The 27781-nt window shown below is 43.5% G+C and overlaps 1 protein-coding gene across 1 annotated transcript in view; it reads left to right on the forward strand.

Annotated features, from left to right (window-relative positions):
- Peli2 (pellino E3 ubiquitin protein ligase family member 2) overlaps positions 1-27011 on the forward strand; it is a 145899-nt gene extending 118888 nt beyond the window's left edge. The window contains exons 3-6 of the mRNA XM_036199596.1: positions 8313-8414; positions 17013-17207; positions 18561-18749; positions 22056-27011. Coding sequence (XP_036055489.1) covers positions 8313-8414; positions 17013-17207; positions 18561-18749; positions 22056-22622 — 1053 coding nt within the window. The 3' untranslated portion in view covers positions 22623-27011. The remainder of the gene's footprint in view (positions 1-8312; positions 8415-17012; positions 17208-18560; positions 18750-22055) is intronic.
- The last annotated feature ends 770 nt before the right edge of the window (positions 27012-27781 follow it).

Genomic DNA, 27781 nt, shown 5'->3' on the forward strand with positions numbered 1-27781 from the left:
TGAGTGGCCTTTGTCACAGGTTAACCCCTGGGGTGGCTAGCAGCGCTAATGCTTAGGTTTCTGTGTTGCTTTGCACTGAACTTTGAGGACCCAATCCCTCCTCGTCCTCTCATGCTCTGTCAGGAACTGCCACACAGAGTGGTATTTAGAGAGGTCTCTAAAGAGTAGTAGAACTTTGAAAGTCATGATTAAAATAAGCCTCCATCTGTAACTGGTACACAGTGCGTGCTTGGTAGTGGGAACATGTTTAGATGTATAGATAGTGTATTCATATCTCAGCTTTCTTATGTGGAAAACTATACTCTGTCTGAATTTTCCTAGAGGTAAGATGAAACAAAAGAAGGGGTTATGCATTAGATTGGCTTTGTATGCTGTATGGTGAAATAAATCAGCCTCGAATCATCAAACTTGGTTGTGAGTGTGATGGTTGCTATTGACTGCCAGTTGACAGGATATAGAATCATTGGGAGACAATCTCCAGGCATGTCACTGTTTTTCACTATAGACCTTGACAATAATGGTGAGCCACAGACTGAATCCTCTCCTGCTTGAAATTTCTGCCATCAAACACATTAGTCCCATTACTTTTTATATTCAGCCTCCCTCAAGTTCTCAGGACACAGACAGAATGCAGCCAGATTCATTGTTAAATTATAACCTGAATGCCCCCATTCCTGATCATGGTAGAATCCTTGTTGCCCTCTGAAACCCCATGAGCTAGGCCTCTCAATGCACATTTCTCTCAGGTTTCTGGTCTTTCAGACTCCCATCAGAGTAGCCCATTAAGCTATGCTCATATCGTAGGAGGCCTTTCCTAGCTTAAAGTTCCAGACTCTTCATCCTTCGTGCCTCCTGGAGACCATGTGGTCAGGTCTGTCACAGCCGTAGCCCACTTCTCTGGACCAGTCTCTCTCTGTATCAGTTGCTGTCTTGTCGCTGTGACGAAACAACTTGACAGTCTCAGCTCAGGGAAGGAGAGGATGATTTTGGCTCACAGTTCTGGGTATAGCCCTTCTCTGCAGAGAAATTATGACAGATGGAGCTCACTCATCCACGGGCAGGAAGCAGAGAGAGGTGAAGGCTCACACCCACTCACCCTCTCCTTTCTATTCAATTTAGGACCTCGGTCTGTGGAACTGGTGTTGCCCACAGTGAAGGTGAGTCTTAGTACCTCAGTAAGGATCACTCTCAGGCCTGCCCAGAGGCTGGTCACTTAGGTGAGTCTAGATCCTGTCGGGTTGGCAGTCATGGTGAGACTTTGGCTAACCATGCTCTGTGCTTACTTCCAGGATGCAGAGTGACCAGAAGCAGTAGAATTCCTGTGACAGATTCTCAGAGAGACAGGAAGTAGCTTTTCTACTGTAGCCCTTGCTGTTCCTGTCTTCTGACTATCAGAATCCAGTCACCTCTTGTGACTGGAACCACTACCTAGATCCAGCTTCCTTATAGTTAAAGTCACCCCAAGTTAGGAACAGTTGCTTCTTAAGCATCTTAGTCTGGCCTCTGTGCGTGCTGACTTGCTTGGCTGTGTCTGCCCCAGGCACTGTCCAGCACTGTGTGTACATTAGATTCTCTGTCAAGGTGTATGAAATAGCTCACTAAACTGACGTGGATGGGAGCAAGAGTGGCCTAGCGCCAAGTTCAAAACCCTTGCTGCTATCAAATAGGCTTATCATTTTAATTCACTAGGAAATACTATTGCTTTTGATTAAACTCATGTTAGCACTCTGTGGCTTGCTTATCCGAGCCATAGCACAGGCACTTGTCTGAAATAATGGTTCCTTGAAAAACAGAGTATCTTAAAGTGTATGCGCAAGCACCATGAATTGAGAATTCCTTTAGAAATAGTACTCATACATATTTTATACATAAATTGACAAGGATGGCAGAAACCTCATCTTCCCTGTAGCAATTTGAACCAGACTGATTGAGGATTTATTGCCTAATTATACTTGTCATCCTGACATAAAAGTCATTAGTTCTAGAAAAACATGTTTGTCATACCAGGATTATCTCTAATTAATACAGTCAGTATCGAACATGTCTCTAAAGCCAGAGAGAATAGTTGTCTCCAGCACATGTGATGGACCCCAGGGAGCTGATAGCAAACCTTTTTGGTTCTGATGCTGTGATGTAAGCACAGCTTGACGTGTGAGGAAGAAAAGCTCTAGGCTGCACAGCATTCCTGGGCCTCAGAGCTGCTGGCATTGACTCCCTTTGTTGGGGAAATAGGGTCACTGAAGAATCGGAAAGGGATGCCATTTATACTGATGAGTACCAGATCCCGTGTGCTGCTCCCTCAGCAATGAACTCTACTAACCAAGTTGATCTTAGCAGTGCCCTCATGTGACCATGTCCTCTTTTCTTGAAGCGCATGTAAAGTTGGAGCCCACAAGAATAAACCAGGTACTTATGTTCAGAGAGCTGTTTGAATGTGAATGAGTTTTTGGTGTGTGGTTGAGTTATCAGTGGGCATTGCAGTGAGGTAGTGCTGATTCACATGTGGATATTCCTGGCTAATGGAGCTGCTCTTCTATGCTGCTGTGTTCTTAAGACCATGTAGTACCCACGCTGCTCTGCCTAGCATCACAGAGTACACAGTGCTCAGGATGCTGTATCTTCCACCAGTTGCTACAGGCTACACAGTCAAGTGAGTTCGACCAGTTGCTGTAAGTGGGCACGTTTCTGCCACACACATACAGGTCAAAAGTTGATTTGGACCAAAACATGATGCGGCAGACCTCAATTCAGACTTATTCCCGACTGTTGGACTCTCATTTCCTGTAATAGTTGAGGTGTTTCTGCAGATGGACACTTTGTCGTGGATGCTTGTGTTCAGTAGTGGGCCTCCTGTGAGAGGTCACCGCAGTTTGTGTCTTCCTTTAATCAGGTCCTTTCTGCAGCAATCACATGGTATAGTTCTTCCTTAAATTATATCATGGACTTAAATATTAAATTACCAGTTAAAGTTAATATACAGAGTGACTTAAGATACTGCTGCCTGAAATGGGCAGGTACCTGGGTGAAGGGTGTAGTTGACCCATTAAGTCTTAATAAAGAATGCAGTGGTAGTCGTCTTTGAGAACAGGATAGGTTGTACTTCTTGGTAAGCTCCAAAAACAAGGGAGTTGTGGCTCCTAGAGTAAGTATGAGGCCATATCCCTAAATTACCCATCAAATGACTGAGGGGGGGGTGCTGGCCTCACCCCAGGATTGGCTTGAGCTTATCCAGCCCCCAGGCCCCTCCTTCCCAAGTTCCAGTGGTGTCTTTGGGTTGACGCAGTGGAGAACAACACACTTGGACACCCAAGGCAGTGCTCTCAGAGCAGGGCTGAGAATGCTGTGGTCAGATGGGAGTGGGTCCTTCAGCATGTAGCCACAGAAAGTCTCCTGGTCTCCCTTCCAGGAGGCAGAGACAGCCCCAACTGCATGTACCCAGAGAGGAGACTGGGCAGAGTGAGCTCCCAGAAACACTGTATTCTGAATTAGTCACAATGCCATGCAGCCGGCAGTCCAGGTATCTAGAAAAAGACATTATTAAAGTTGTGAGTCATTTGGTTCCAAGAGATGTGTAGTAACAGACAGATTTGGTTTCATTTGACGAAAATGAATTCCACTTCCTTGCATTTGAAAGTCAGACATTCAGTGTAAACACACGCACGCACGTACACACATATGCACACACGCACGCACGTACACATGCACAGAGATATGCATGCACACACAATATGCACACACGCACACACACATGCACACGCACCTCAACGCTGCATTCCCTTGACTGTCATTAATGTGACGTGTACATGTTTAGATTTATGAAGGCAGGAGTTGGAACTGTGTTTGGTTTTGAGTCTAGAGACTTGAAGAACTCCCTGACATGAGGTTCTTAGGTAAAGTTGAGGCAGGACACACCCTAACTGTTGTCACCCTCAGTGGCAAGGGCTGGGCAAGCTGAGCTGTCACAGGGGCTGCACGGCACGAGAAAGGAAGCGATGCCCGGCTCAGAGTGGGCCCGCGTGGGCCTCTGGGACTGTAAAGTCAGGCTTCACTTCTCTAGGTGCGTGGAGTGGAATCTGTCACTCTGCGTGGACACAATTGCCTAGTTGCATATTTAATCCTGTTCACCCTTACAGTGAAGTAGCCCTTGCGGACTGAAAGCAGTTGTGTTGAGAGGTAACACTATCGGCCACTGTCAGTACTTTCACTAATAACGAGCAAGGACAGCAGCTAGAGGAAGGCCCGAGGGGGAAGTCTGCGTGTCATCCTGTGTCTGCGGCAGTTCTTTGGCTTGCTCACTCCTTCCTCAGGGAGTGCTGTGGCCCTTGAAGGTGGACCACACGTGAGATCAGTCCTGCTTGTAGGTGCCACCAGTGACCCCAGAGCCCGCTCCACACTGGCTGTCTTCTTACAACTTAACGCAGAATCTCTCTCTCATCTTCCCCAAATCCAGAACCTCCAGGCATAGGCCTCAACTATGAATTTCTGAATTAAAAAGATGCAGAAAACATGTTTTCTTACTATAATACCATTTCCTTTCCTAAGTCTGCCCATTACTGTTTGGCAGCATAAAGAAGCCATAGCAGTTTAAAATGATACAATTTCGTGACATGGGGCAGTATTCGGCGCCCTGGCTGGGGCACTCAATGCCTCAAAGTTCCAGCCCCCACTCCCTTACCTGTTATAGGACCTGGGGGGTGGCGTCTCTGCCATGGCAGTTTCTGTGGAAGGTAGTCTGTCCTCCTAAATACCTGTGTGGGTCAGTTTTTGTTGTCAACTTTAATGGAAACCTAAAGACACCTGGAAAGAGGGACCCTTAGCTAAAGAACTAGCTCGCTCTCGTGCTCTCTCTCTCTCCCTCTCTCCCTCTCCCCCCTTCCCCTCCCCCTCCCCCTCTCTCTCTTTCCCCAATTGGCTTGTGACTATGTCTGTGAGAGACTTTGATGATTGGTGCGGAAGGGCCCAGCCCACTGTGAGTGGCACCATCCCTGTGCAGGTGGGCCTGGGCTGTAGGAAAAGGCTAGCTAGCTACACATCAGCCAGAAAAGCCTCCTTCCTACATGGTCATGCCTCCAGGTTCCTACCTGGATCCTGCCTGACTTCCCTCAAAGATGAACTGTGACCTGGAAGTGTAAGCTGCAGTAAACCATTTCCTCCCAAGTTGGTTTTTGGTCATGGTGTTTGCAGCAAGAGAACAACAAACTAGGATAATACAAACGAATGCCAGTGGCTTGCATTCTTATATCAGCTTCTAGTTTGGACACAAGCATCGTTTTTAATTAAACTTATTAGAACAATTGGGCTCAACCCCGCAGCTGTACAGTGGCTGGTTCTGGCACATCCCCAGGTGCTTTGGAGGTGTTTCCAGAGCACCTGCACAGGGCAGAGCCGGGCCTTAGCATCAGGGGAAGCAGTCTCCCCAGAGTCAGTTCCCCGCGCAATGGGAGAATGTTCAAACTAGCAAGCATGAGCAAGGTTTACGATTTTAAGGTACAGGGCTTTGAGAATGAGGAACTGGCCTCACAGGTTCCTGCCCCAGACACATACAGGGTTTATGGTGGGAATGTGAGAAGCTGCTTATGAAAGGACTGTCATACAGAAATATGTTCTTTTTTCAAAGGTTTTCTGCATGGCACTTGTTACCCCTTCATACAAGTAAACTGTAGGCTATTGTGTATAACATGTGTAGCCAGGAAGGTTGTGTTGGAATTGACATACTGGCAAGTTGAATTAATCTTAAATACAACATATTTTTAAGGAACCTTTAAATTATTTTTAAAATAATATCTCCCTGATTAGTAGTTTTATAAGTCTGAGGTTTTTTCACTAACTATAAAGATAAATAGATCCTCTACTGCAGTGGATCTCAGTCTTCCCAATGCTGCAGCCCTTTAATACAGTTCCTCATGTTGTGCTGACCCCCAACCATACAATTATTTTTGCGGGTCAGTGGTGATGCATGCCTTTAATCCCAGCCAGCCTTAAGGAGGCAGAGGTAGGCGGATCTCTGTGAGTTCGAGGCTGGCCTGATCTACAGAGTGAGTTCCAAGACAGCCAGGGCTGTTACAAGAGAAACTCTGTCTCAAAAAAAAATTATTTTCATTGCCACTCCATAACTGTAATTTTGCTACTGTTATGAATCATAATGTAAATATCTGATATGCAGGACATCTGATATGTGACCCCCAAAGGGGTTGTGACCAACAGATTGAAAGCCACTGACTTAAGTTTATAATTTGATTTTGCCCAGATTTACTGCACACAAAACTTGTATGTCTTTAAAGTGTACAATGTAGTGGTGTAACATAAACACTATGAAGTGAGCACCACCATTAGTTGATAGTATGCCCCTTGCGTCTGCCTCTCTTAAAGTGGCAACAGTTCTTTATAAATTTGACTTTTAATAATATCGTATCAGCAGTGACATGACCATCATTGGTTAAAACATTATATTATAATGGGACAGTCACATTTTTTTCAACGACTTTTTCTATGCTTATAATCTCTGTAGCCCAGGGAAAAATTAATACAACAAAAATTTTTTTTTACCTGGCATGCAAAATAAATTTTTAATTTTTAACTTGTTACTCTAAAATCTCTATCATTGAGTTTAGGAAATCTGCAGAAGGTGTATATTTGGGGCTTGGAGGATGGCTATTTGTAAAATGTTAATCACATAACCAAAAGGACCTAAGTTTGGGTCACTAGCACCATGTAAAAGCACAGAAGTGTGCTTCTGTAACCCCAGCTGTGGGGGGCAGGGCAGCTGGATCCCCGGGACTAGCTAAAGAGCAAGCTCCAGGTTCAGTGAGAGACCCTGTCTCAAAAATAAGATGGAATGTGAGAGTGAAAGACATCTCCTTTTGCAAGAGCACCCACACACCTGCGTGTGTACGTTACGGGAGAGGTTTCTCTAGCAATATGGGTAAATCAAGTCTCCCACACTAGTGAAGCAACTTTGATTTCACTTCAGTAGAATATTGTTAACACTAAGAATTTAGCAGACTCAGACCAATGAAGATTTAGAAGACATACTTGGTGACTTTAAGTAAGAAATTTTTTGAGATCTCTGGCCACATTAAAGGGCTCTGCTCTTAACAGACTGTTATAAAATAGAAGATGAGTCATCGAGTTCCTTAGTAGAAGTTACTCGTGTCTGTGAGGTTCACCAGGCCCATTGTGACTGAATTCTCTGCTGCTTATTGCTCTGAACAGTTGCTAGTCAAACAAAGATGCTCAGTCTTCTGAATTAACATGCTGTGTATGTACAGCTACTTCAGAAGGTTTTCATGCTCCCCAGACAGTGCCTTCCTTCAAGGAATGTTTAATAGAGAGCTTATGAAAATTTTATTTATGATACTTAATATAAAAGTAGAATGAAGATAAATCACTATAGAACATGTAATTGAAATAATTTGGAGTATAATTTAAATTGATTTCCTTATTAATTTAGAAATATTAAAAGCATTTAATTTAATTACAATTTAAGATGTGTCCAAACATATCATGATGGAGAAAATATTACTAATATCTTGTCTTACTATTCCTAGATTATTTGAAAAAGAGTATTGGTTTTATTAATTGTAAAAAGAAAAAAAGAAACATAAAACTACAAATACGTTGGCCTTATTTTACAGATGGGCTCTCACTCTTGCCCAGACTGACTGCTCAGAATCACAATCCTGCCTCCATCTCCCCAGCACTGGGATTTCAGTGAAGGATTCCCCAATCCTCTGCTCCATTAAGATACAAAATGTATGAACCCAGCAATTGTTTCTACAAGATGTAACTGGGGTGCAGAACCCGTGAAGATATGGCTGCCATGTGTTAGAACAGTATATTGTCACATAGACATCCTTGCAGGATATTAATGGTGTTTTCAATGACTTTTTTAGTATGCTTATAATCTCTGTAATAGAGGAAGCAATATGACAAAATGCTACTAATGTGCCCACTGTGTGAAGGAAATTTAAAAATCTTAAAGAAATCACTATAGCTAGTCTACAAGTTCTATCACTTAAGTTGGGTGAGAAAGAGAATGTATATATGTTTCTGGTAATATAATTAAATCAAGTGTTGCAAATAAGACGAACTGGTTTCTCTTACACCTGGATAGAGTATATGATAAAGCTTCTTCAAATTACACCTTTTATATACCTTTTAGCTCCTCTGGTTTTTAGGGCAGAGCGTGGGAGCAGCCATGACCATTGAGCCGATGCTGGCTTATGCTGGATTTCCTGGGTAGAATGGTGACTGCCAGTCACTAGGATGAGATTTAAACCAGTTGTTTCTGTTTTGTCTCCTCTCACAATTAGGCTATCAGCTGCAGAGGTCAGCACAGCATATCCTACACTCTGTCAAGGAACCAGACTGTGGTGGTGGAGTACACACATGATAAAGACACGGACATGTTTCAGGTAACACTTCTTCTTTTAGTGGAAACTAATCCATTTCCCTTTATTTGTGTGTTTTGACATGCAACCAGAGCATCTGTCTAGTGCCATTCAGTCCTGCCCAGGGGAGGAGAAGGGAGGATAATATAGAAGTCACTCCCATTCTAAAGGGGAAAAGGAAATTATATGGCTGTATCCTCAGATAATTTTGATTGTTTGCTTGTTTGTTTTTGAGAATGTATTTTAATTATCACATTTCTTCCTTGGCTTTCCTCCCTCCATACCCTCCCACATGCTCACCCCCACACTCCTTAGTGCAATAAGAATTGGTATGAACAATAGACAAAAAAAGGAAAGCCAACCACCTTTAAAACAAAAATAATAGAGAAAGTTTTAATAGCACAAGTTGAAGAAGACACAACAATAGTAGAGGCTTCCTGAGGTAATTGGAGTAGTGAATGGAAATTCACGTGAGGTGGCCAGCACCCTGCTCCCTTCTAGAAAATGTGAAGCCTGGGTGCTTTCATAATTACATTTTAAGACAATAAAGAATGATAGTCCAATTCCTAAATGCTTATCTCAAAAAGCTTTTTTGACCTTAAGAAAGTATAGGATGAGTGTAGGAAGAGTTGATGGCATATTACAGAGTCTAGAAATCAACAGAAGCAGAAGAGAAAACATCAGTTAGTGAAGCTGAAAAGAATTAGAAAATACTTCCAAGATTTAGCACTTAAGAAACAACGGAAAATTTTAACATTGACCTGCAAAGACAGAAGGCGGAGGGTGAGCCCAGGAGGTGAGCCAGGCCTGCACTTGTGTGTGGGGAGGGAAGCCATGATGGTTCCATGTCTTAGAGTGGGAAGGATTGGTTAGAAACGAAACAGCAGGATTTGTTTCTCACACCATGACTTCCTTACGAATGTCAGAAACATGAAGGGTAAAGTGGGGATTTGAGACAGCAAATCCAGATGCCAGCAGTCGATCCCTATCCTGCATTAACCATTTCCCCAGACTTCACAAAAGGAGCAAGGGTAAAACAGGGCAGCTGTCCGAAAGAACCATAAATAGCCAGTCGCTGTATGTTAAGGTTATTAACTACAGAACAGCTCATGGCTGAGTATTCCTTACTGTTGTTAATTGGAAACAGCACTGAGCACCTCGTGTGGCAATGGCCTCTGAACAGCACGTGAGTGAACAGCTCTCCACAGGACAGCGTTGCAGCAGCACCAGTGATGTAAACCATTGACTTATGCATAAACTAGTGGCATACATTAAACCATATAGCCACTGGGTTATGAATACATAATTAAGGGATATGAAACGTGACTTAACCACAAAGACAGGTGATACAGAGTTACATTTCCTACCAAAAAAATAGAGGTAGACCAGAAAGACCCATGGTGCATGCATGTGAGCTTCAACAGCTCGGACCAGCAGAAGAGCCAGCCTACATCAGAACTGTCTTCTTTCTCTAAACTATCCTCAACATTTTGGAGAAATATTTAATTATCTTTATATTGATCATATTAAAAATTAGGATCAAAATTGCTGTTAAGTAGCAGTCTGAGGCGAAAACTTAGAACTAATACTATACAATTCTAAATGATTAAATGTTCAAGGGTTTTTTTTTTTTTTTATTAAATCATTGTATAAATTGCTCGAGTTAAAGCATCCTAATCCTTGGGGGCTGGAGAGATGGCTCAGAGGTTAAGAGCACTGACTGCTCTTCCAGAGGACCTGAGTTCAATTATCAGCAACCACATGGTGGCCTACAGCCATCTATATTGGGATCTGATGCCCTCTTCTGGTGTGCAGGGATACTTGCAGATAGAGCTCTCACATATATAATAAATAAGTAAATCTTTTAAAAAGAAGAAAAAGAAATAAATCTTTAAAAAAAGAAAAAGAAAAAAGTCCTAATCCCGACACATCCCCACAAAACATAAAATAAATTTTTTATTTTAGTTAAGTTTTTTTGCAGCTAAAATATAATAAAATAAAAACAAAAGGAAAGTGACAAATGGGAGAAATATTTACAATTCATGTCACAAACAGTTAAGGCTCCTAAGTATAAGACACTCCTTGAAATGACTAAGAAAAATAAATGTAGTCAAATTGACATACCACAAAGAATTTAACAGATATTCATTTAAAAGGACAATACATAGCTCTTTAAAATAAGAAAATAAACTGTACCTCACCTACAAAAAAAAAAAAAAGGAAAGGAAATGTGATTTTAATTCATAGAGGAATATTACTTTTCTCTTGCTAGATTAGAAAAAATTCCAAAGACTTCTGTCAAAAATGTGGGAGATAGGTAAGTCCCCTACACATTATAAATTGATATAGCCTCTGTGGGGCAGAGATTTGGAGATGGCTGTGAGAAATCTAAGATGCCAGGTTGCTGGGGCTCCAGTATCAGCAAGAGATCCCCAATATGAGGTGAAGAGAGTCAGCAAAGGGACCCAGTTGGTAAAGGCATTTGCCATCCAGCCTAATGACCCAAGTATAATTCCCACAACCCACAGAGTTGGAGAGAATCAGCTCAGGCAAGTTGCCCTCTGATCTCCACACAGTGCCTACTAACGTGTACACCCCACACCACCACCACACCTCGGTCCCACCTATACAAACCCTTACAAGACCAAAAAAATCAGTAAACAGAAGAAATCTAAAGATAAATCATGGTGAAAGTGACTGAAAAGACACTGACTTCTGGCCTCTTGTCGATACACACACACACACACACACACACACACACACACACACACACACACACTCATACATACCCTTTACATACATAGACATAAAAAGAGGAAATACTGTTTGTTGTTATTGTTGTTTTTTGTTTGTTGGGTTTTGGGTTTTGTTTGTTTGTTTGTTTGGTTTTTTGCCAGCTTCTAACTTTGTGGACCTGTAAACTCCAGGTTTTTAAAGGGGAAAGCCACTTAAACTAAAATAAGATTTAGGTCTTTGCTTTCAACACAGTTGATCTCCTGGAACTGTAGTTACAGAAGGTTGTGAGCTGCCTTGTGTGGGTGCTAGGAACCAAATTTAAGTCCTCTGGAAGAACAGCAAGTGCTCTCAACTTGTGGGCCATTTCTCCAGCCGGTAGTATCTGTCACTTACTGTCTACTATACTAGACAAAGCATCGTGTTAGGAACTAGCTGAGTTCGGTTTTGTTCTATTTTTTGAACAAGGTCTCACTCTGTAGACCAGGCAAGACATGAACTCACAGAGATCCACCTGCATCTGCCTTCCGGATCCTGGGATCAAAGGCGTGCACCACCCTGCCCAGCCTTTTCTCCTTTTAACAAGCTTGTACATTCAAAGTCTACACTGGCAAACAGTCTCTGTCCGAAGGATGGGCTTCGGCCTGGAAGGCTGGCGCTGCAGCTTCTCATTAGCTTGATGTCAGTGCTGCAGGTGTGTGGTAGAGTGTCAGAGGGAACAGTCAGGGCTAGGTCTGCTTTAAGGGAGGACTAAAGGATGGCAGTCTGAATTCATGCAAACAAGCAAGATCGTATAATAAATGAAGGAAATGAAGAAGCTCTCAGCAAGAGAGTAAGACATAAAATGTGAGGGAATCAAAGGAAGAGACATGCTTTGCTGTGTCCCTCAGATAGGACAAAATACCAAGTGTGCTCTGACCATGACATGACTATAATTTAGACATAGCACTTAATTAGCATCAGTTTAGCTAAAGAAAAACCTTAATAATACCTGCACTTTAAGTCATTATTTTTGGAAATTGTCTTGTACTGTGTGTGTGTGTGTGTGTGTGTGTGTGTGTGTGTGTATGCTCACAGAGTTGGTCACCAGTAGAATCCTTCCTTCATCATCTTTATATCATATATATATATATATATATATATATATATATATATATATATATATATATATATATAATCATATACATACAGATGTATATAGTGCATCTACTATGCCAGTATACTAACTCACCTAGTTGCAGGGGTAGAGGGCTAGGGCTGTAGCTCAGCTTGCCTGATATATGCTGTCTCCTTCTATCCCTAACACTGCTCATAATAGTTTAAGACAAAGGAGGCAGATAGACCGCCAATCGGCAGGCATTCCAGGTCGACAGCAAGTTACCAGAGCCCCAAGACTGGAACAGGCCAGCAGGAGGTACGGGGAGATAAGCAGAGGAGTAGAGTCAGATACTGTTATTGCAAAGAAGGAGCTGGATAAATAGAGTCCCTGTGTACAATGATGAGAGCTGGAGCCACGAAAGGAAAGATGGTGGAAGGACTTGGAGTGTGCTTGAAGCTACAATGACAAGATTGCATGTGGGGACCATGTGTTCATGGAGCGAAGGGAAGATCACTTAAGGACAGTCCTTGGGTTTGATTGATAGGTGGAACAAATTGTATGGTAGCCATTGCCGTCCAGAGAGGGGCTGGAGGGCCTAAGTCTTGTTGCAATCATGTCACACCAGAGATGCTTACTAGGCTTGGGTGGGTTGATGTGCTTGCTAGCTTGTAGCCTGGAGAAGAGTGGGGCTCCTGGCTAATGAAAGAGATGTGATGGGATTATCTGAGAGGAGGATGGGGGAGGGCTGGAAGTATTTGCATGGTGAGTACCAGAGGTAATCATTCAGGCTTGCAGCCTGGGGTTAGCAGTGTGCTGACCCCGGGAGAGAGGAGGGGCAGGAAGCCAGCTGGCCTAGGCTGAGAAGGGAAGCTGATCAGATGGGTGAAGAAGTGGATGTGGTTTTTCCACCGTATTACCGGTGGACAAGAGCTAGTGGCTGCAGGCAGACAGACGAGCTTTCCCAAGACAGGCATCCAGTGGGCGTCTGTGCCCACTGTGCTTGCAGCAGAAGGCCTGTGGCAGAGGAAGGTTCCAAGAGCAGCGGCTGGAACTTTTATAGCAGTTCAACGTGGCTGAGATGATCTAAGCCATGAATCACTTGTCTAATACTCCTTTTTACTGAATTTTTGAAAGGTTATCAGTGACAGGCTAGAATCTTTTAGAGAAACCAGAACAAATGTGTGCCTTCAACCCCAGTGTCAAGATGCTCCAGAATGTGTGAGATCCAGAATGAAGAGCAAGTGAGACTCAGGGAGACAGTCAAGAGCAAATCTAGGGGGGACACCGTTGGGGTACAAGGCGTCTCCGGAGGCCTCCTGGGTAGAAACAGCCACGGTTCTACTGGGCCATAGAAAAAAGGCAGATAATGAACGTGAAGAGGGAGGAAAGGTGAGAGGCCTTTGTACCACCTGAGCGCCATCTTCTTGGGCTCCACTCGCATTCAGCAAGGGAACTTTCATTATAGGTAAAATTTCAAGAACGGTGAGTGAAGTTCTCCCTACCTACTCTGAATGCCAGCGTTCTGTGAATAGCAGATGCAGTTAGAAGCATCTTGGCTTGTGTACCACTTAACTGTCAAATAAAATGTAGAGGCATCTCAGCTTGTCTACACGAGTGCCTGTAAGAGAATGTGGGGCTGGTCCAACAGAAGAAAGGACAGGCTGCAGGTTTCCCACACCAACTGGGTTGTCCATAAGAAGGTGACTAAAATGCCTTTGCTGGCAAAAGCAGCATGAGGCTGTGTCTTAAAGGAGAAAGCCTCCTAGCCTGTCGTCATCTTCCTAACACTCCAGAGGTTAGATGCAAGTGGAGGCGGAGTGGTCAGTCATACATGGCCAGCTGGAGAAGAGCATGGCTGAGAATAATTGGTCCTAAGAGGACGCTCCAGGTCTTAAAGTTAATTTCAGTTAAATCATGAGACATGAATTTAGTGAGTTAGAGTAAAGTCATAATGTGGCACTCCTAGTGAGAAGTCGTTGCTATATGGCCATGAAAGGTAGGTCTGGGAAGTGGCCTCAGTGGCAGATCACTTGCCTGGCCCTCTAAGAGTGGTGTGTGGCATCTTAGAAGAGTGCTCACTTTTAGCTTACAACAGTGTGTGATGTCCTGCCTTTCTTCTCTAAGATTCATAGACATGAGACACAGGCTTCATTCAGGTTTTGTGACATGAACAGGGAAATATAGTCTTCTCATATTGTTTTGCTCCTGAACTTCTTTTGGAATAAAAATTTAGGGTGAGGTATGATGCTGATTTTGAAGAAGCCTTATTGGCTCCTTTTAATGTTTCTATATTTATTAAATATTGCAGCATTTGTGACTTCTTTAAAAAAAAAATGAAAGCTTTAGAAAAGAAAGAAACTTAGAGCTTGCCTCCACAAGATCAAGCTAGTTATTCCAGCTTGGGCAGGGGGCAGGGCTGACAAGGCCCCACCCTAGCCCAGGAGCAGTTGACAGCTGATGGCTGCTGGGAAAGGGAGTGTCTGTTTTCTGTTAGGTTGTGGATGCTGGTAGGTAGGTGGACAATGCCCCCATCAGTGCACATGTGGGTAGCACTAATTGGACTGAGGTTTTTAAAGGAAAAAAATAACAAGAGGTTGGGAGGGGGATTTGGAGAGGAGTCTAAGAGGAGGTGGAGTGAGGAATAAGGAGTGGATATGGTCCAGACACATTGTATACATGTATAAAAGTCTCAAATATCAAGATATCTATATATCTATATATATAAAGGAAAGGAGATGTGCTTTCATTCTATGCTTTTGTAGATTTTTATTTTGAGCTGTGAATATATAAAACTTCTTTTTAAATTTATTAATAAGTAATTTCAAGTTTTGTTTTGTCTTTTTAAAGACTCCTGCCTTTGTCAGTTCGTAGAACTAAGTTACACGTCCATCTTGAAAAAAAATCCAACAGAGGGAAGGTTGCGCAGCTTTAGAAGGATGAAGTGTGTGGTGTGGCTTTATGGTATCTCTAGTTTAGATTTTTATGCTGCATTTTTAAGCAAGTTGTTTGTTTTCTAAGCCTGAAATGCATACAGCTAAGCGATACACACCTACCTGCTCAAGTTGATAAGTTTCAGTGAAACCAGTAACTTCATTTATTCCAGGCACATTTCATTAGAACAAGGAATTAAGGGCCATTAAGAAACAAGAGAAGGTAAACGGCCGTTGGCTGTTGGCTTTATGGGGTGGTATATGCATGGGGACAAACAGGAGAAATTTGCAAAGGAAATTAATGACACTTCCGGGAAGCATGCAGAGCTAGATGATATAAGATCTCTTCTTTTTACTTTGCTCGTTTGAATTTTTTAAAAATCATGTATTTCACATTGCTTATCTTTTCAGACATAATTCATGATCAGAATAAAAACACCTTGGAAATTGATTTTCATGGCCTTATGTGCATACATGTCAGGGCCCATGTGTTCTTCCCGCTGGCAGCTTCTGAGTCAGCCTCTGTTTGCAGGCGAGGGCATTCGTGGCATATTTAGTGAGGAATTCTTCATCTTTGTGTAAATGCTTTTGATTGAAGGCCATGTTTGTCACTGCCTTCTAGGCAGACACATAGGGAGCATCAGTGTATAAATGTTTAATGTCCTGTTAAGCAAATGTGTCTTCCAGTTTACAGGGGCAAGTAGGGTCTGTTTTAGTGGAATCCACTGAAAAGGAAAGGCTGTTAAAACACTAACATTGTAGTGAAATATAATCTCCTGGCAGCTTTGAAATCTCACTAGGAAAGGAAGCCATTATAATGTTGGTAGCAGCTTTTAGACTTCCACAGAGAGGTTTCTTTATAATCCAGACATGAGGTGCTAAGACGAGCTTTTTAAATATTTCCTTTACTCACATTTCGAGCTTTGGACTGATTTGGGCGCCCATGTTCTCAGGTTCGCTGAGCAGTGGCAGCTGGTGCTTCCCCTCTGTCCCATGTAAGGGCTTTGTTCGCTCAGCGCTGTGAGTCATGGGCTGACAGAGAGTCCAGCAAGCAAAGAGTTCCTTTGTTTCTTCAAAGGTTTGCTTCCTCCGGAACTAGACAACAAAGAGTGATTTGCTGTAAAAGTAGTGTCCTCCAGCTGGGACTGAGAGAGAGAATCTAATGTCATTCTCCCAGAAGAGAGCTTTCTTGGAATATAAAAATGGTGGACTAACGGTTGTAAAGTTACAGTTAAAATGAAGAAGATCTGGGAATCTGCTATATAGCATTATACCAGTAGTAGTGTGCATTTATATGTGTCCATCTCTGGCTGCGGAGATAGTACAGTTGGTAAACTTCTTGCCTCTCCAAGCATGAGGACCTAAATTCAAGTCCTAGAACCCATAAAAAAAGAAAATAAATAAATAAATAAACCAACCTGTAGCAGTGGTGTGTGCTTGTAATCTCAGTGCTGGGGGGTGGAAGCAAGAGCCTCACTGCAGCCTGGTGAACTCCAGGCCAACCAGAGACTCTCAGAGGAGGTGGGCAGCATCTTTAAAGATGACATCTAAGGTTGCCTTCTGACCTCTGCATGCATGTGGACAAGGACACACACGCGCACACACACACACACACACACACACACACACACACACACACACACGATGGGGGGGAGGGGGTAAGAGCCTGTTAAGTGTTGGTACCATGATAAAAATGAAACAGGTTTTTAAAAAAGAGCAGATGGTTGTGTACTGTAATTTTTCTCTTAGGAAGGAAGGGCACATAATTGATTAAGCAAAGATAATGAAGTTGACAGGGTCCTGGACTCCTGTTCCTGTGGTGTTTTTCCTGTGAGTCATGAGAGTGTTTGGTGTGTTCAGGTGGGAAGATCAACAGAGAGCCCTATCGACTTCGTGGTTACGGACACAGTTTCTGGCGGGCAGACTGACGATACGCAGATCACACAGAGCACCATTTCTAGGTTTGCCTGCAGGATCGTGTGCGACCGGAGTGAGCCATACACAGCACGCATATTCGCAGCTGGATTCGACTCCTCCAAAAACATATTTCTTGGAGTAAGTACTATGGATATATTCTGGTTTCAGAATCCCTCCCACCCACTACTATGATGGTTACTTAATTTGGGAGGAAATTGTTTTGTGTGGAGGCTGTAGTTAGATTTTTGAAGTTTTAGTTTTCAGAAGGAAAGCCTGAGAAGACGGTGGTAAAAAAACCTGAGGAGAATTTGAAGCCTAGTCATATGTAGCCAGCACGGAGAAGCTGAGGGTCCTGAGTTCAAAGTCAGCCTGTACTACATAGAGAGACCCGTCTCAGTAAAGAGAAAACAATCTTCAGATTACTTCAGATATATTTGCTGCATCAATTATAATTATGTAATAATTATTTTAAAGAAGTACATGTTAACATTATAATACATTTATGGCAAATTTGAGAGGTTTGTTTCAAAGGTAAAAGTAAGTGGCCAATTTCAGACATTAAGAGCTCAGAGGAAATTCTTAGTGAGCTGTTCATTGAAAGGTGAATGTTTGCTGTATTTCCTACTGGATATGGCATGTGGTGATAGAAAACAAAACCCTGCCCTCAAAGGGTATCTTGATAAACAAACCCAAAAGTTTTAGTGACTATCCTATCTCAATACAAATGCCTTTTGATTCAGAATTTTGGCTGCAGAGAGAGAATTGTCCATTGTGACCTAAAGGATAATAAAAATACATTGTCCCATCTGTCAGGAAGGCCAGTCCAGCACTGGGTGATGCAGTGGTCCTGTGACATCTCGGACCAGGTTCTCTCTGTCTTGGCCACTGCCTCTCCTGGTACACCAGCCACCTGGGGGTCGGGGAGAGTGGGGGTCTGCTCCTGAGGTGCACCTGCTGAGACTCCTGACATCTGCATGGGGCAGCTCCCTGAGAAGGAGGAGGGAGGTGGCGAGCCTCTGTGCCTCTGTTACTTCTCAGGGCAGAGCCTCCTCCCTGCAGGCTCGTCCCCCACCCCACTTCACCAGGCATTGGGAAGCCTGGGGCTGTTCCTGCCGGTTTACACTAAGCAGGACTTTGATCCTTCCTGCCCTGCCCTGTGGACAAAATGTTTGCTCTGCCAGGAAAGGAGAAGGGTATCAGAGCAGTGTAGCAAGCAAGAATATCTGTCCCATCACTGCTGCCATCACCCAGAGGAGAGACACAGCAGTTTCCATGGAAACACACTGGTCCCCAATTATGGGCTTAATCTTTTTAAGTTTGTACCTCTAATAAAAAGTACTTTTTTGAATATTATTTTTCCTTCAGTATCCAGGTAATGAGTATATGTGAAACACCTTTTGGTACCTGGGTAAGAACGGGTTTGACACAGGAATCGGGGTCTTTGAGTATCACTTTAGCATGCTTTTTCTGGTCTGTGGTATTGTTCTCCAGGAAAAGGCAGCAAAATGGAAAAACCCTGATGGACACATGGATGGGCTCACCACCAATGGCGTTCTCGTGATGCACCCTCGAGGGGGCTTCACCGAGGAGTCCCAGCCTGGAGTTTGGCGAGAGATCTCTGTCTGTGGAGATGTGTACACCTTACGAGAGACCAGGTCGGCCCAGCAGAGGGGAAAGTTGGTGAGTGGACTCCTCTCTGGGAAATGTGCCAAAGTGCAGACACTTCATGGTGACATCAGTCTCCCACTGATGAAACTCAGGACCTTTGTGCAGGGTGAGGTGTGCCATTCTCTGACCCAGAAACAGAATTCCATAAGCTCTAATTGGGGGCGGGGGTCGTCTCCCTTCCTTGTAGCTGGCTATTCCTGTGTAGAAGTATGTTACTTTTCATCCTGTCTTAAGAACAAGATCATTTATTAACATTTATCACTGCAGAATTCATCTTTTCCCTTAATACTTTACTAATTCAGAAAAATCCTGAGCAGTGGAGACAGTGAGTAAAATTTTCAAAATAAAGGTCTAGATTTCAAAAACTAAGAAACAATGAAGTTGGCATTCCCCCCTTAGTTTCATAGTTAGAAATTAATAGGGTTTTAGGTATTGTTCCCAGGGATAAAGATGGGATACTTTACCTGAAGTCACTTCTGTACCACCTCGGCATGCTGACATTCTTCTCATAAATGCCACTGCCAAGCCTCAAAATGGGCACACGTGGGTCTGAGGTTTCTAGCCATGCAGTAGCCTGGGACAGACCCCTAAAGACATGCTTACCTCTCACTCCAAGCTAGAAAGAGGGAACAGGGGCCTTTTTCTAGATTATAGAGAAGAGGGCATCTCCCCTAGCAGCCATGGACAGAACACACAGGTTAGAGGATGCATGTCTGTGGGCGGCAGGGAACCAGATGTTTGTAGGATGGAAAAAGGATGCGGGACCTGGTGAACAGTTGACTGTCCTACCCCAGAGGTTTGCTTCTAGGGAGTCCTTGTCATTCCTTCTGTTTCACACTCTAGGGACAGGGGAGGCCCCTTCATCGTACAGCAAGACCACCTTGTCTCAATGTCTCTAACGAATACACAGGAAAAGCATTTTTCTGAGAAAGGTCAGGCCAAGTCTGTTTCATTTCAATACTTTTCAAGAAATTATAAATAGGAGAGGGACGATGAGAACAGTTTCTTTACAAAACTGTTTCTGATGATTCAATGGTTTTACACAAGACTGGCCTAGATGAACTGTCTTGTGATTAATCACTACAGCAGCAGGAGACGGCACAGTGGATGCAGACGCTGCATTAGCATTTCTTACCAAGACTCAGCTCATCCAGCCTGCACCACAGCCCTCTAAAGGAGGTAGAGTCGCCCCTCCTCACCTGTGAAGAGGGGGAGCACAGAAAAGTTACATACTGCCCTGAGTCACAGAGTTAGATTCCAACTTCAGTCATGATTTCCACACAGTGCTGGATCACAGAAGTCTGTGCTTGGCGTTCACCTGAGCTGGTTCACACTTGACATTTGCCTGCCTGTGTGAATAGAAGCTGTACAGTGAGCTGGGCACAGGAGGTGGAGGCAGGCAAATTGTGAGTTCTGGGTCTGACTAGGCTACATGGTGAGACACTGTCTCAAAACCAAAGGGTGGGAAGACAGCTCAGTAATCCCTCGCAGCAACAACAACAACAACAAAGGAATTAAGTAAAGCCATCCTGAGCCCCATGGCAAGATCGTCCCCGTGGCATGTTACCAGGTGTGTTTCTTATCCTCTCAGGTTACTGCAATACAGTTTAGGCAACAGTGTGTGCCATAGACTTTTGCTAAGGCTGCTAAAAAGAAACAGCTCCAAAAATGGCTTATATTGGTGGTGGTGTGTGGGTGTACATGTGTATGTGTTTACATGTGCACACGAAGACTACAGGACAACCTCTGGGATTGTTCCTCAGGCATTGCCTGCCCTTTTTAGACAGGGCTTTACCCAGTAAGCTAAGCTAACTACCAGTGATTCCCAGGGATCCTCTTGTCTCTGAGATTCAAGTGCACAACACCACCCCTGACTTTCTCACATGGGTCTCCTAATTGCAAAGCCAGTGCCTTACCAACTGAACCCTCTCCCCAGCCCAGACAAATTTTGAAATTAGTGCCTATCAGTAACGTGTCTTAGAACTATACGGAATACAGACATCTTTCTTCCTCAAATCAAGATCTCGGGGCTGTTGGGTCTAATACGTTGTCTGTTACCACAGATACTCTTTGGTGTGGTGCACTCCCACTTTGCCTAGAAAAAGAACCTGTGCATCCGCCCTGCACCCTTCCAGTCCATCTGCTCTAGAGCTAGATGTGAGCTAACAAAAGACACGCTGATTCTCTGAGCACCAAGACCTCCCTGCCCAGCCATCCAGCCTGGGCCTGTAGCTTCACACTGTGTCTTACCCAGAGTTCCCCAGCCTGTTCAGTTCCCAAGGGCCCTCAGAGTGTCACGTCCGCTCCATGCACAGGGTGATCACAGCTCTCTGGTGTGCTGGTCTCATCACCCTCCTCCTGGCTCCTGACATGGTTTCCAAATCTCCACTCAAGAAAAATCCTCTCAAAACTCATTTCTGACCCATGTTCATCAGAGTAACAGCACCAGTGTTTACCACATGCCAGACCTTCTAAGAATTCCATTTGTTTTCATTTAATCCTCACAGCCACCATCTGCATTCTAAAGAAAGGGAGAGTATGGGGCAATATGCCACCCCAAGGTCACACAGTTGTAAGTGACAGAGCCCGGTCTCTGACAGGCCAAAACGCTGGAGTCTGCCCTCAGCCACTGAGGGCCCGGTGGCAGCTTCATTGACCTCTCCTGGCTCCCACTCCCGAAGAGTGGCTTTCTGTTTGGTTAGTCTTGCTCCCTTCAGGCCTTAGTAGGCCTCTGGCACAAGTAGAGGTGTGCTGAGCCCTGCTGTCAGTCCTAACCCTGCTGCTAGTCAGCTGTTAATCCCCTGTGCACGCACATGGTGCATTGCACAGACGTCCTTTGCAAACAGAGGCTTTTCATGAAGACTCCCACCTCTGACCATAGGGGAAACAGATGAAAGAGAGATGGAGGTGTGTGCAGCTAAGGGCTGCCTGGAGTGTTGGATGCTGTGGTGAGGCGTTGGCTCTGCTAGAGGAGCATGGGTCCTCACTGGCAGCATACCTCTCAGCCCTCATGAGGTGTATGGGTATATTACCAACAGAAGAAGTGAAAAATAAAAGTGTAGTGTTTATGAGATCCTTGAGTAACCACTGCATCAGTCAAACTTGAAAGGTCAACATTGTGCTCTGCATGCTGCACCCGGGACAGTTACGTGTGTTGAGGCTTTTGGAAGGTAGATGACAATTCCCAAGTCCTGTTTAGTCAGACGTGTCCCCTCCCTGTGTCTTCTGTTTTTCTTAAGGAAAGGAGGTTGGGGTGCCTTTGCCCCCATAGTTCACAGGATTCTGCTTTTAATGGTGTGCCCGTTGGACCTGTTGTAGGTGGAGAGTGAGACCAACGTCCTGCAAGACGGCTCCCTCATCGACCTCTGTGGGGCCACTCTTCTCTGGAGGACCGCAGACGGCCTTTTTCACACTCCCACTCAGAAGCACATCGAAGCCCTGCGGCAGGAGATCAACGCAGCCCGACCCCAGTGTCCTGTGGGTCTCAACACCCTGGCCTTCCCCAGCATCAGCCGGAAGGAAGTGGTGGAGGAGAAGCAGCCCTGGGCATACTTGAGCTGTGGCCACGTGCACGGCTACCACAACTGGGGCCATCGGAGTGACACGGAGGCCAACGAGAGGGAATGTCCCATGTGCAGGACTGTGGGCCCCTACGTCCCCCTCTGGCTGGGCTGTGAGGCAGGATTTTACGTTGATGCCGGGCCCCCGACGCATGCCTTCACCCCCTGTGGACATGTGTGTTCAGAGAAGTCTGCAAAGTACTGGTCTCAGATCCCACTGCCTCATGGGACTCACGCATTCCATGCCGCCTGTCCCTTCTGTGCCACCCAGCTGGTTGGGGAACAGAACTGTATCAAATTGATCTTCCAAGGTCCAGTGGACTGACACCCTGGACAGCCACCTGCGCATTATTAACAAGTTACTGTGAAGATTTTGCCACTAACTCTAGATTCTACCTTTTTGTGATGATGTTTGTTAAGGGGAAGGCCAACTGGGGTGGGAAAAAAGAAGTGGGGAGTCTGGTTATGAAACAGGGCAGGAGTCAACAGGTACCACTGTGTTTTGCATGCTTGCACCAGCAGCATCGTCACTGAGGTCTGCCTCTGATTAAATCTTAATACCTGTGTAATAATTGGATTTCAACTACCATGCTTTTATTTTTAACTTTGGGTCTTTAACCGAGGGTTTTTTTCCCCCCTTTGTACACTTGGACAAGATTTCACATCCTTTTTTACAACTGGAGAAGACATTTATTCAACAGATGTCTCTGAGTACACACAGCCTGCACAGGTGGCACATACAAGATGTGCAGTGGCTAGGAATAGTTGACAGTGGCCAGAATCTGACCCATTGCCAAAGGGCCAGCTCTGTCGGCCCTTCCAGAAACACTCAGTAGACAGGAGGCATAGGCCAGGCACTTGTTTTAAAATCTACAGCTTTTTTTCTCTTTTATTTTTCTGACTTTGGGTGGAAGAGAATATCCATATACTATTTTGTTTTAACTTGGGCGGAATTATTTACACACTCATTTATCAGATACTTGGCATGTCAAACAAAGACTTTCCTAAAAAGTTTTAGTCTGCCCTGTTATTTTTGTTTAATATGTGCTCTTTCTCATTCTCATCTTACACGTCAAAAATTGATTGAGTAATTAATTAAAATCCAGCAGCTTTTTGAGATTCATGAACCAAGGGCGGCAGTGTCAGCAGTAGCCATGGGCTCAGCGAGGCTGTCGCAGCCCTGGGCAGCTGTGGGCATGTCCTGGGGACCCGAAGACCAGCTTTATCTGCATCCTGGACCGCTTAGGACCCAAGGGAGATTTAAAGTATGCCTTTACTTTTTAAAGCCACTTGTTGGCACTTGGTAATGTGGCTTCCCCCTCCTCTTCCTTGTCCTTTTTTAGAAAGCTAAATCTTGTGAGCCCAACAGCAGCAAAGGACAGTGAGACGGTCGTTTTTTGCTTGCTGCCTCCCATCTGTCACCTTCTCTTTCAGGTTAAGGAGCCCCGCGAGTCTTCAGATGTTTGTGAATCTAATGAAATTTAAATGTGATCATTAGATACACAGAGTACAGATGAGTGGCGCATCTGCAGAAATCATTTGAAATTCCTGATTTTGAGAGAGAGCAAGGGAATGCTCACTGAGAAAGAAATCAGAATTTCATATGAGTCATGCTAACCCTCTCTGCTGGTTTCATTTTGTGTTAATTAATGATTCCTCAATACTCATTTGCTGTGTTTTCTGCCTGGAGTATTATGGCTCCCAGAATGTAGACACTCTGTTGGGCTTAGCTCCATTCCAGCCATTCCCAGTGAGCGAGTCTTAGTTACACTAACCTCTGCTTAGATGGACCATCAACAGATGAGAGTTACCTGTTTTAGCTTACGTAAATATGGATAATTTATGTGAGTCTGATCTACTATGTCCATACTTGAACTGGTTTTTCCAATTTGCAGATATTTCTCCTGTTTGCAGATATTTTGCCTATTTCAGCAAATTAAACCTATTTGAGTACTTTTTCTGAAAAGCAAAAAAGTATATTAATTACTCTTTAATGCTGCTGCTTAATGTGACCAAGTATGCTGGATTTGCTTGTCAGTTTTAAAATAGCTTTATTTCCCATGGAGACCACTGTGTAGGAAGAGGGATTTTTTGTTTTTGTTTTTGTTTTAATTATATTTATGAGGTGGAAATCCAACCACAGTCTTCTTTTAGTTTTCTCTCTTCTACATAGATTACCTACAAACAAAAAAGAAAGGAAGAAAAAGAACTTTCTGGAAAAAACCATTGGATGCCATCTGATGCAGTCAGCGCTTCCAGCACTGGTTTTCAGAGAAGGATAAAGGGCCTTCCCTCCTCTTGTTATGTGGAGATCGTTTGAGGATTCTTGATATCCTAGGAGTATCTTCTAAGATAAAGGGCGTTACACCCAGAAAGGTTGAAGGTCACCTATCTAAATAAATAAACAAACAAACAAACATAAATAAATAAATAAGCTTTTATTTTTCAAGACATTCCACTCTGATATCACACTTCTCTGTGTCAAGGCTATGTAAGTCTGCTAGTTCTGCGCATGACACAGGCCCACAAACCAGGGGGAGCATCCGACCTTCAGAACCCATGGCATCGCAGACTCAGATACCTCAAGTGCAAGCTGAAACGCGGGTCATGAAGGCCAGCTCTTCAGTGGCCATAGGCCACCCACCGGTGCCGTTTCTTTTGGTTTCCAGGTGGGGAATAGCAGCGGTGTCACCCGCAAAGGAAGCCTGCTGACTCTGACAACCTCTGAGGTGATCACGTCCTACTGAGGGAAGAGTTTTCAAGTTTGGAAGCAATTTAGTTTTTAAGAATAAAGAACTACTTCATCCATGTAAAATGATAGAACTGAGAAAGGGAAACTCCCCCAAGGTCACCTGATCCTAACACACACACACACACACACACACACACACACACACACCATGCCACCCCACACACATCCCCTACACACACATGTACATAAGGAAATCACCAACCACTTGCCCCGGGCTCAGCCTGACCAGTTGCCTTTTTCAAGAACTGAAGCCCTAGTTACATGCTTCCATAGATAATAGGTTTTTTCAGTTCTTTATGTCATTTTGTTACAAAAAAAAAAAAAAAGATTGAGAGTGAGCAGGACACAGCCCTGAGTATTTTTTCTAGGGTTTTGTTATTGATCGGTGCTGCTGGGTCATGCACACTGCAGCTCTCAACATTTCTCTGATGTCGTCCAGCTTTTTGCAAAAAGAAAAAAAAGGGCTACAGTTGACACTGCAGAGTAAATATTACGCTTTCTGGGTCCTCCCCCAACACTTCTGTGGCCCAAAAGAATGGAAACCTTTTAATATAAATCGAGCATATTTATATCATTCCTCAGTAGTTAATTATAGGGTTTGGTACCTTCGTGCCTCAGGGAAGCCATGTGATGTGACTGGTAATAGACTTTCAGGGTTAGGGTGTAGAGAAAGGAGAAAGCCATTGGAAAATGTGATGGGCTCCATTAAGGAGACTAATCTAGTACAGAAGTATGCCGGGACCGGCATAAAGAGATTGTAGTAATCTGTTTCCCAGGACTAGTAGGGAAACCGTTTGAAGTTATTACATATACTGTATTAGGAGAGTTGAGAACTCTTCACAAAACATTGATGCCTCTTATTTTTACTTACCAATCTCTGTTATTAGGAGTGCAGTATTGATATCCGAACACTTTTAAAGAGTCTAGGGGACACATTTTTTATGTAAGTGTACTAAAGGTTGTTCCGTGATTTCACTCAACTTTTCTTCTTGGGAGCTGTTCTTTTCTTTGGATGTAGATGAGAGGCGGGTAGTCACACTGCTCTGTGTGGTTTTCATGTAGTCTTGCCTCTCATGGTGGAAATGCAGACGGACAGGCCCCAGGACCTTGATTTCAAGCCAGATGAGGTTCTGGTCCCTTGGCTGTTAATCTCATGACCCCATAGCTCTGCCTTTACATAAGGGTCTTAGGCTTCTGCTGTGGTGGGGAGCATAGGACACAGCTCCAGTCATGACATGAGGACCCAAGGCCAATGAGATAACTTGAGAATATTTTTAGAAGAAGTGAAGCATTACTGAAGAGGTTAAAAAGTTCTGTCTTGTCTTTTTAGTAATATGTCCTCACAAGTGTCTGCCCTCATGACTCCATAGTGAACAATAGGGAAAAACAAATATATTTTCCATTCAGCTTAACTTTCTAAACAAAAATCAATGTGCTGAAAGGGATGTCCTATCTTTTAAGCTGAGATGGCAGATTGCTTCTCTGTATTAAGTAATCTAGAAATAGGGGGCTGGTCGTATTTACCATATATAGTGTTATAAGCAGTTAAATTTTATGGCTATATTTGTAAAATTTGTTCTTTTATATTTCATGTCAAATTGAAAAGTTTATTTCTTCACGGTTGTACTTGTGGAAATACAAGCCATTTTACAGGAAAAACATCTTCAAAAGCTATTAAACAAATCGTACCATGTTTGTGCATTGTCTTCAACTCTGTTGTTAGCCCCGGCTTCATCAACAGAACGTGGATAGAGAAGTAGACTGAACGTGCACATTTCCTGAACTCCCACATGAATCCCAAACAAACGGGTTTGTTGTTGTTTTATACTCTGCACACCACATACTTAAATCTGTGTTCTGAAAAATCCCCCAATTTTGTATTAAACTCCACTGGTGCTCATATTACTATCTCTTGTGACATTTTATCACTGTCAAATAAATGTAACTTGTAGGAAATTTTAACCTGGCTTGTAGAATTAATGGATTTTCTTCATGATGATTATAATTGCATTACTACTTTTGTGGTAGCATTAATTCCTTCTTAACAGCCAAAGGATCGTGTGTAAGCCTTCAAGCCTTAAGCTGATATGTCTATGCCTATCATAAGAATCTATTTGCATTTGTAGTAGGCTTTATTTTCTATTCACATTGATATTTAAGGATTACTACTATTATTATGGGAAATAGATTTCTCATTTCAAAAAAGAATACAAACATAGCCTTTTATATAGGAGGCAAATGTTCTATTTTTATCAAGTCTGAGGTGTCATGAATTATAAAATGTGTTTTATAGTTAAACAGCCAGTTATACTTGTAAGGTATATCCTATTCAGCAAGTGTGTCAACTTGGGGGAAAAATAGTGTTTTCAACAAATGAATAGGGGACCAGTGTATATGTACATGCAAAAGAATGAAATTTAGGCCCCTACCTCAAGCAGTATGCAAAAATAAATAAATAACTCAGTGGGCCAAAGACCAGAACTGTAAAACTCTTAGAAGAAAGCATAAGCTATGGTGTCTTTAAACTAGTCTGTGCTTTCTTAAATACCATAACCATGAAAAGCAAAAGGAGAGAATAATGAGCAACTTGGATTTCACCAAAATTAAAAACTTTGGTGCATGGAATGAAATTGTCATAAGTAAGAAGACAACTCACAAAGGTAAGAGTATATACTAATATATTAATATATGGTGGCCATAGGTCTTATGAGGACATTGAATCAAGTGTAGGT

The sequence above is a fragment of the Onychomys torridus genome, chromosome 9 (genome assembly GCF_903995425.1).
Source record: "Onychomys torridus chromosome 9, mOncTor1.1, whole genome shotgun sequence".
NCBI classification, from domain to species: domain Eukaryota; kingdom Metazoa; phylum Chordata; class Mammalia; order Rodentia; family Cricetidae; genus Onychomys; species Onychomys torridus.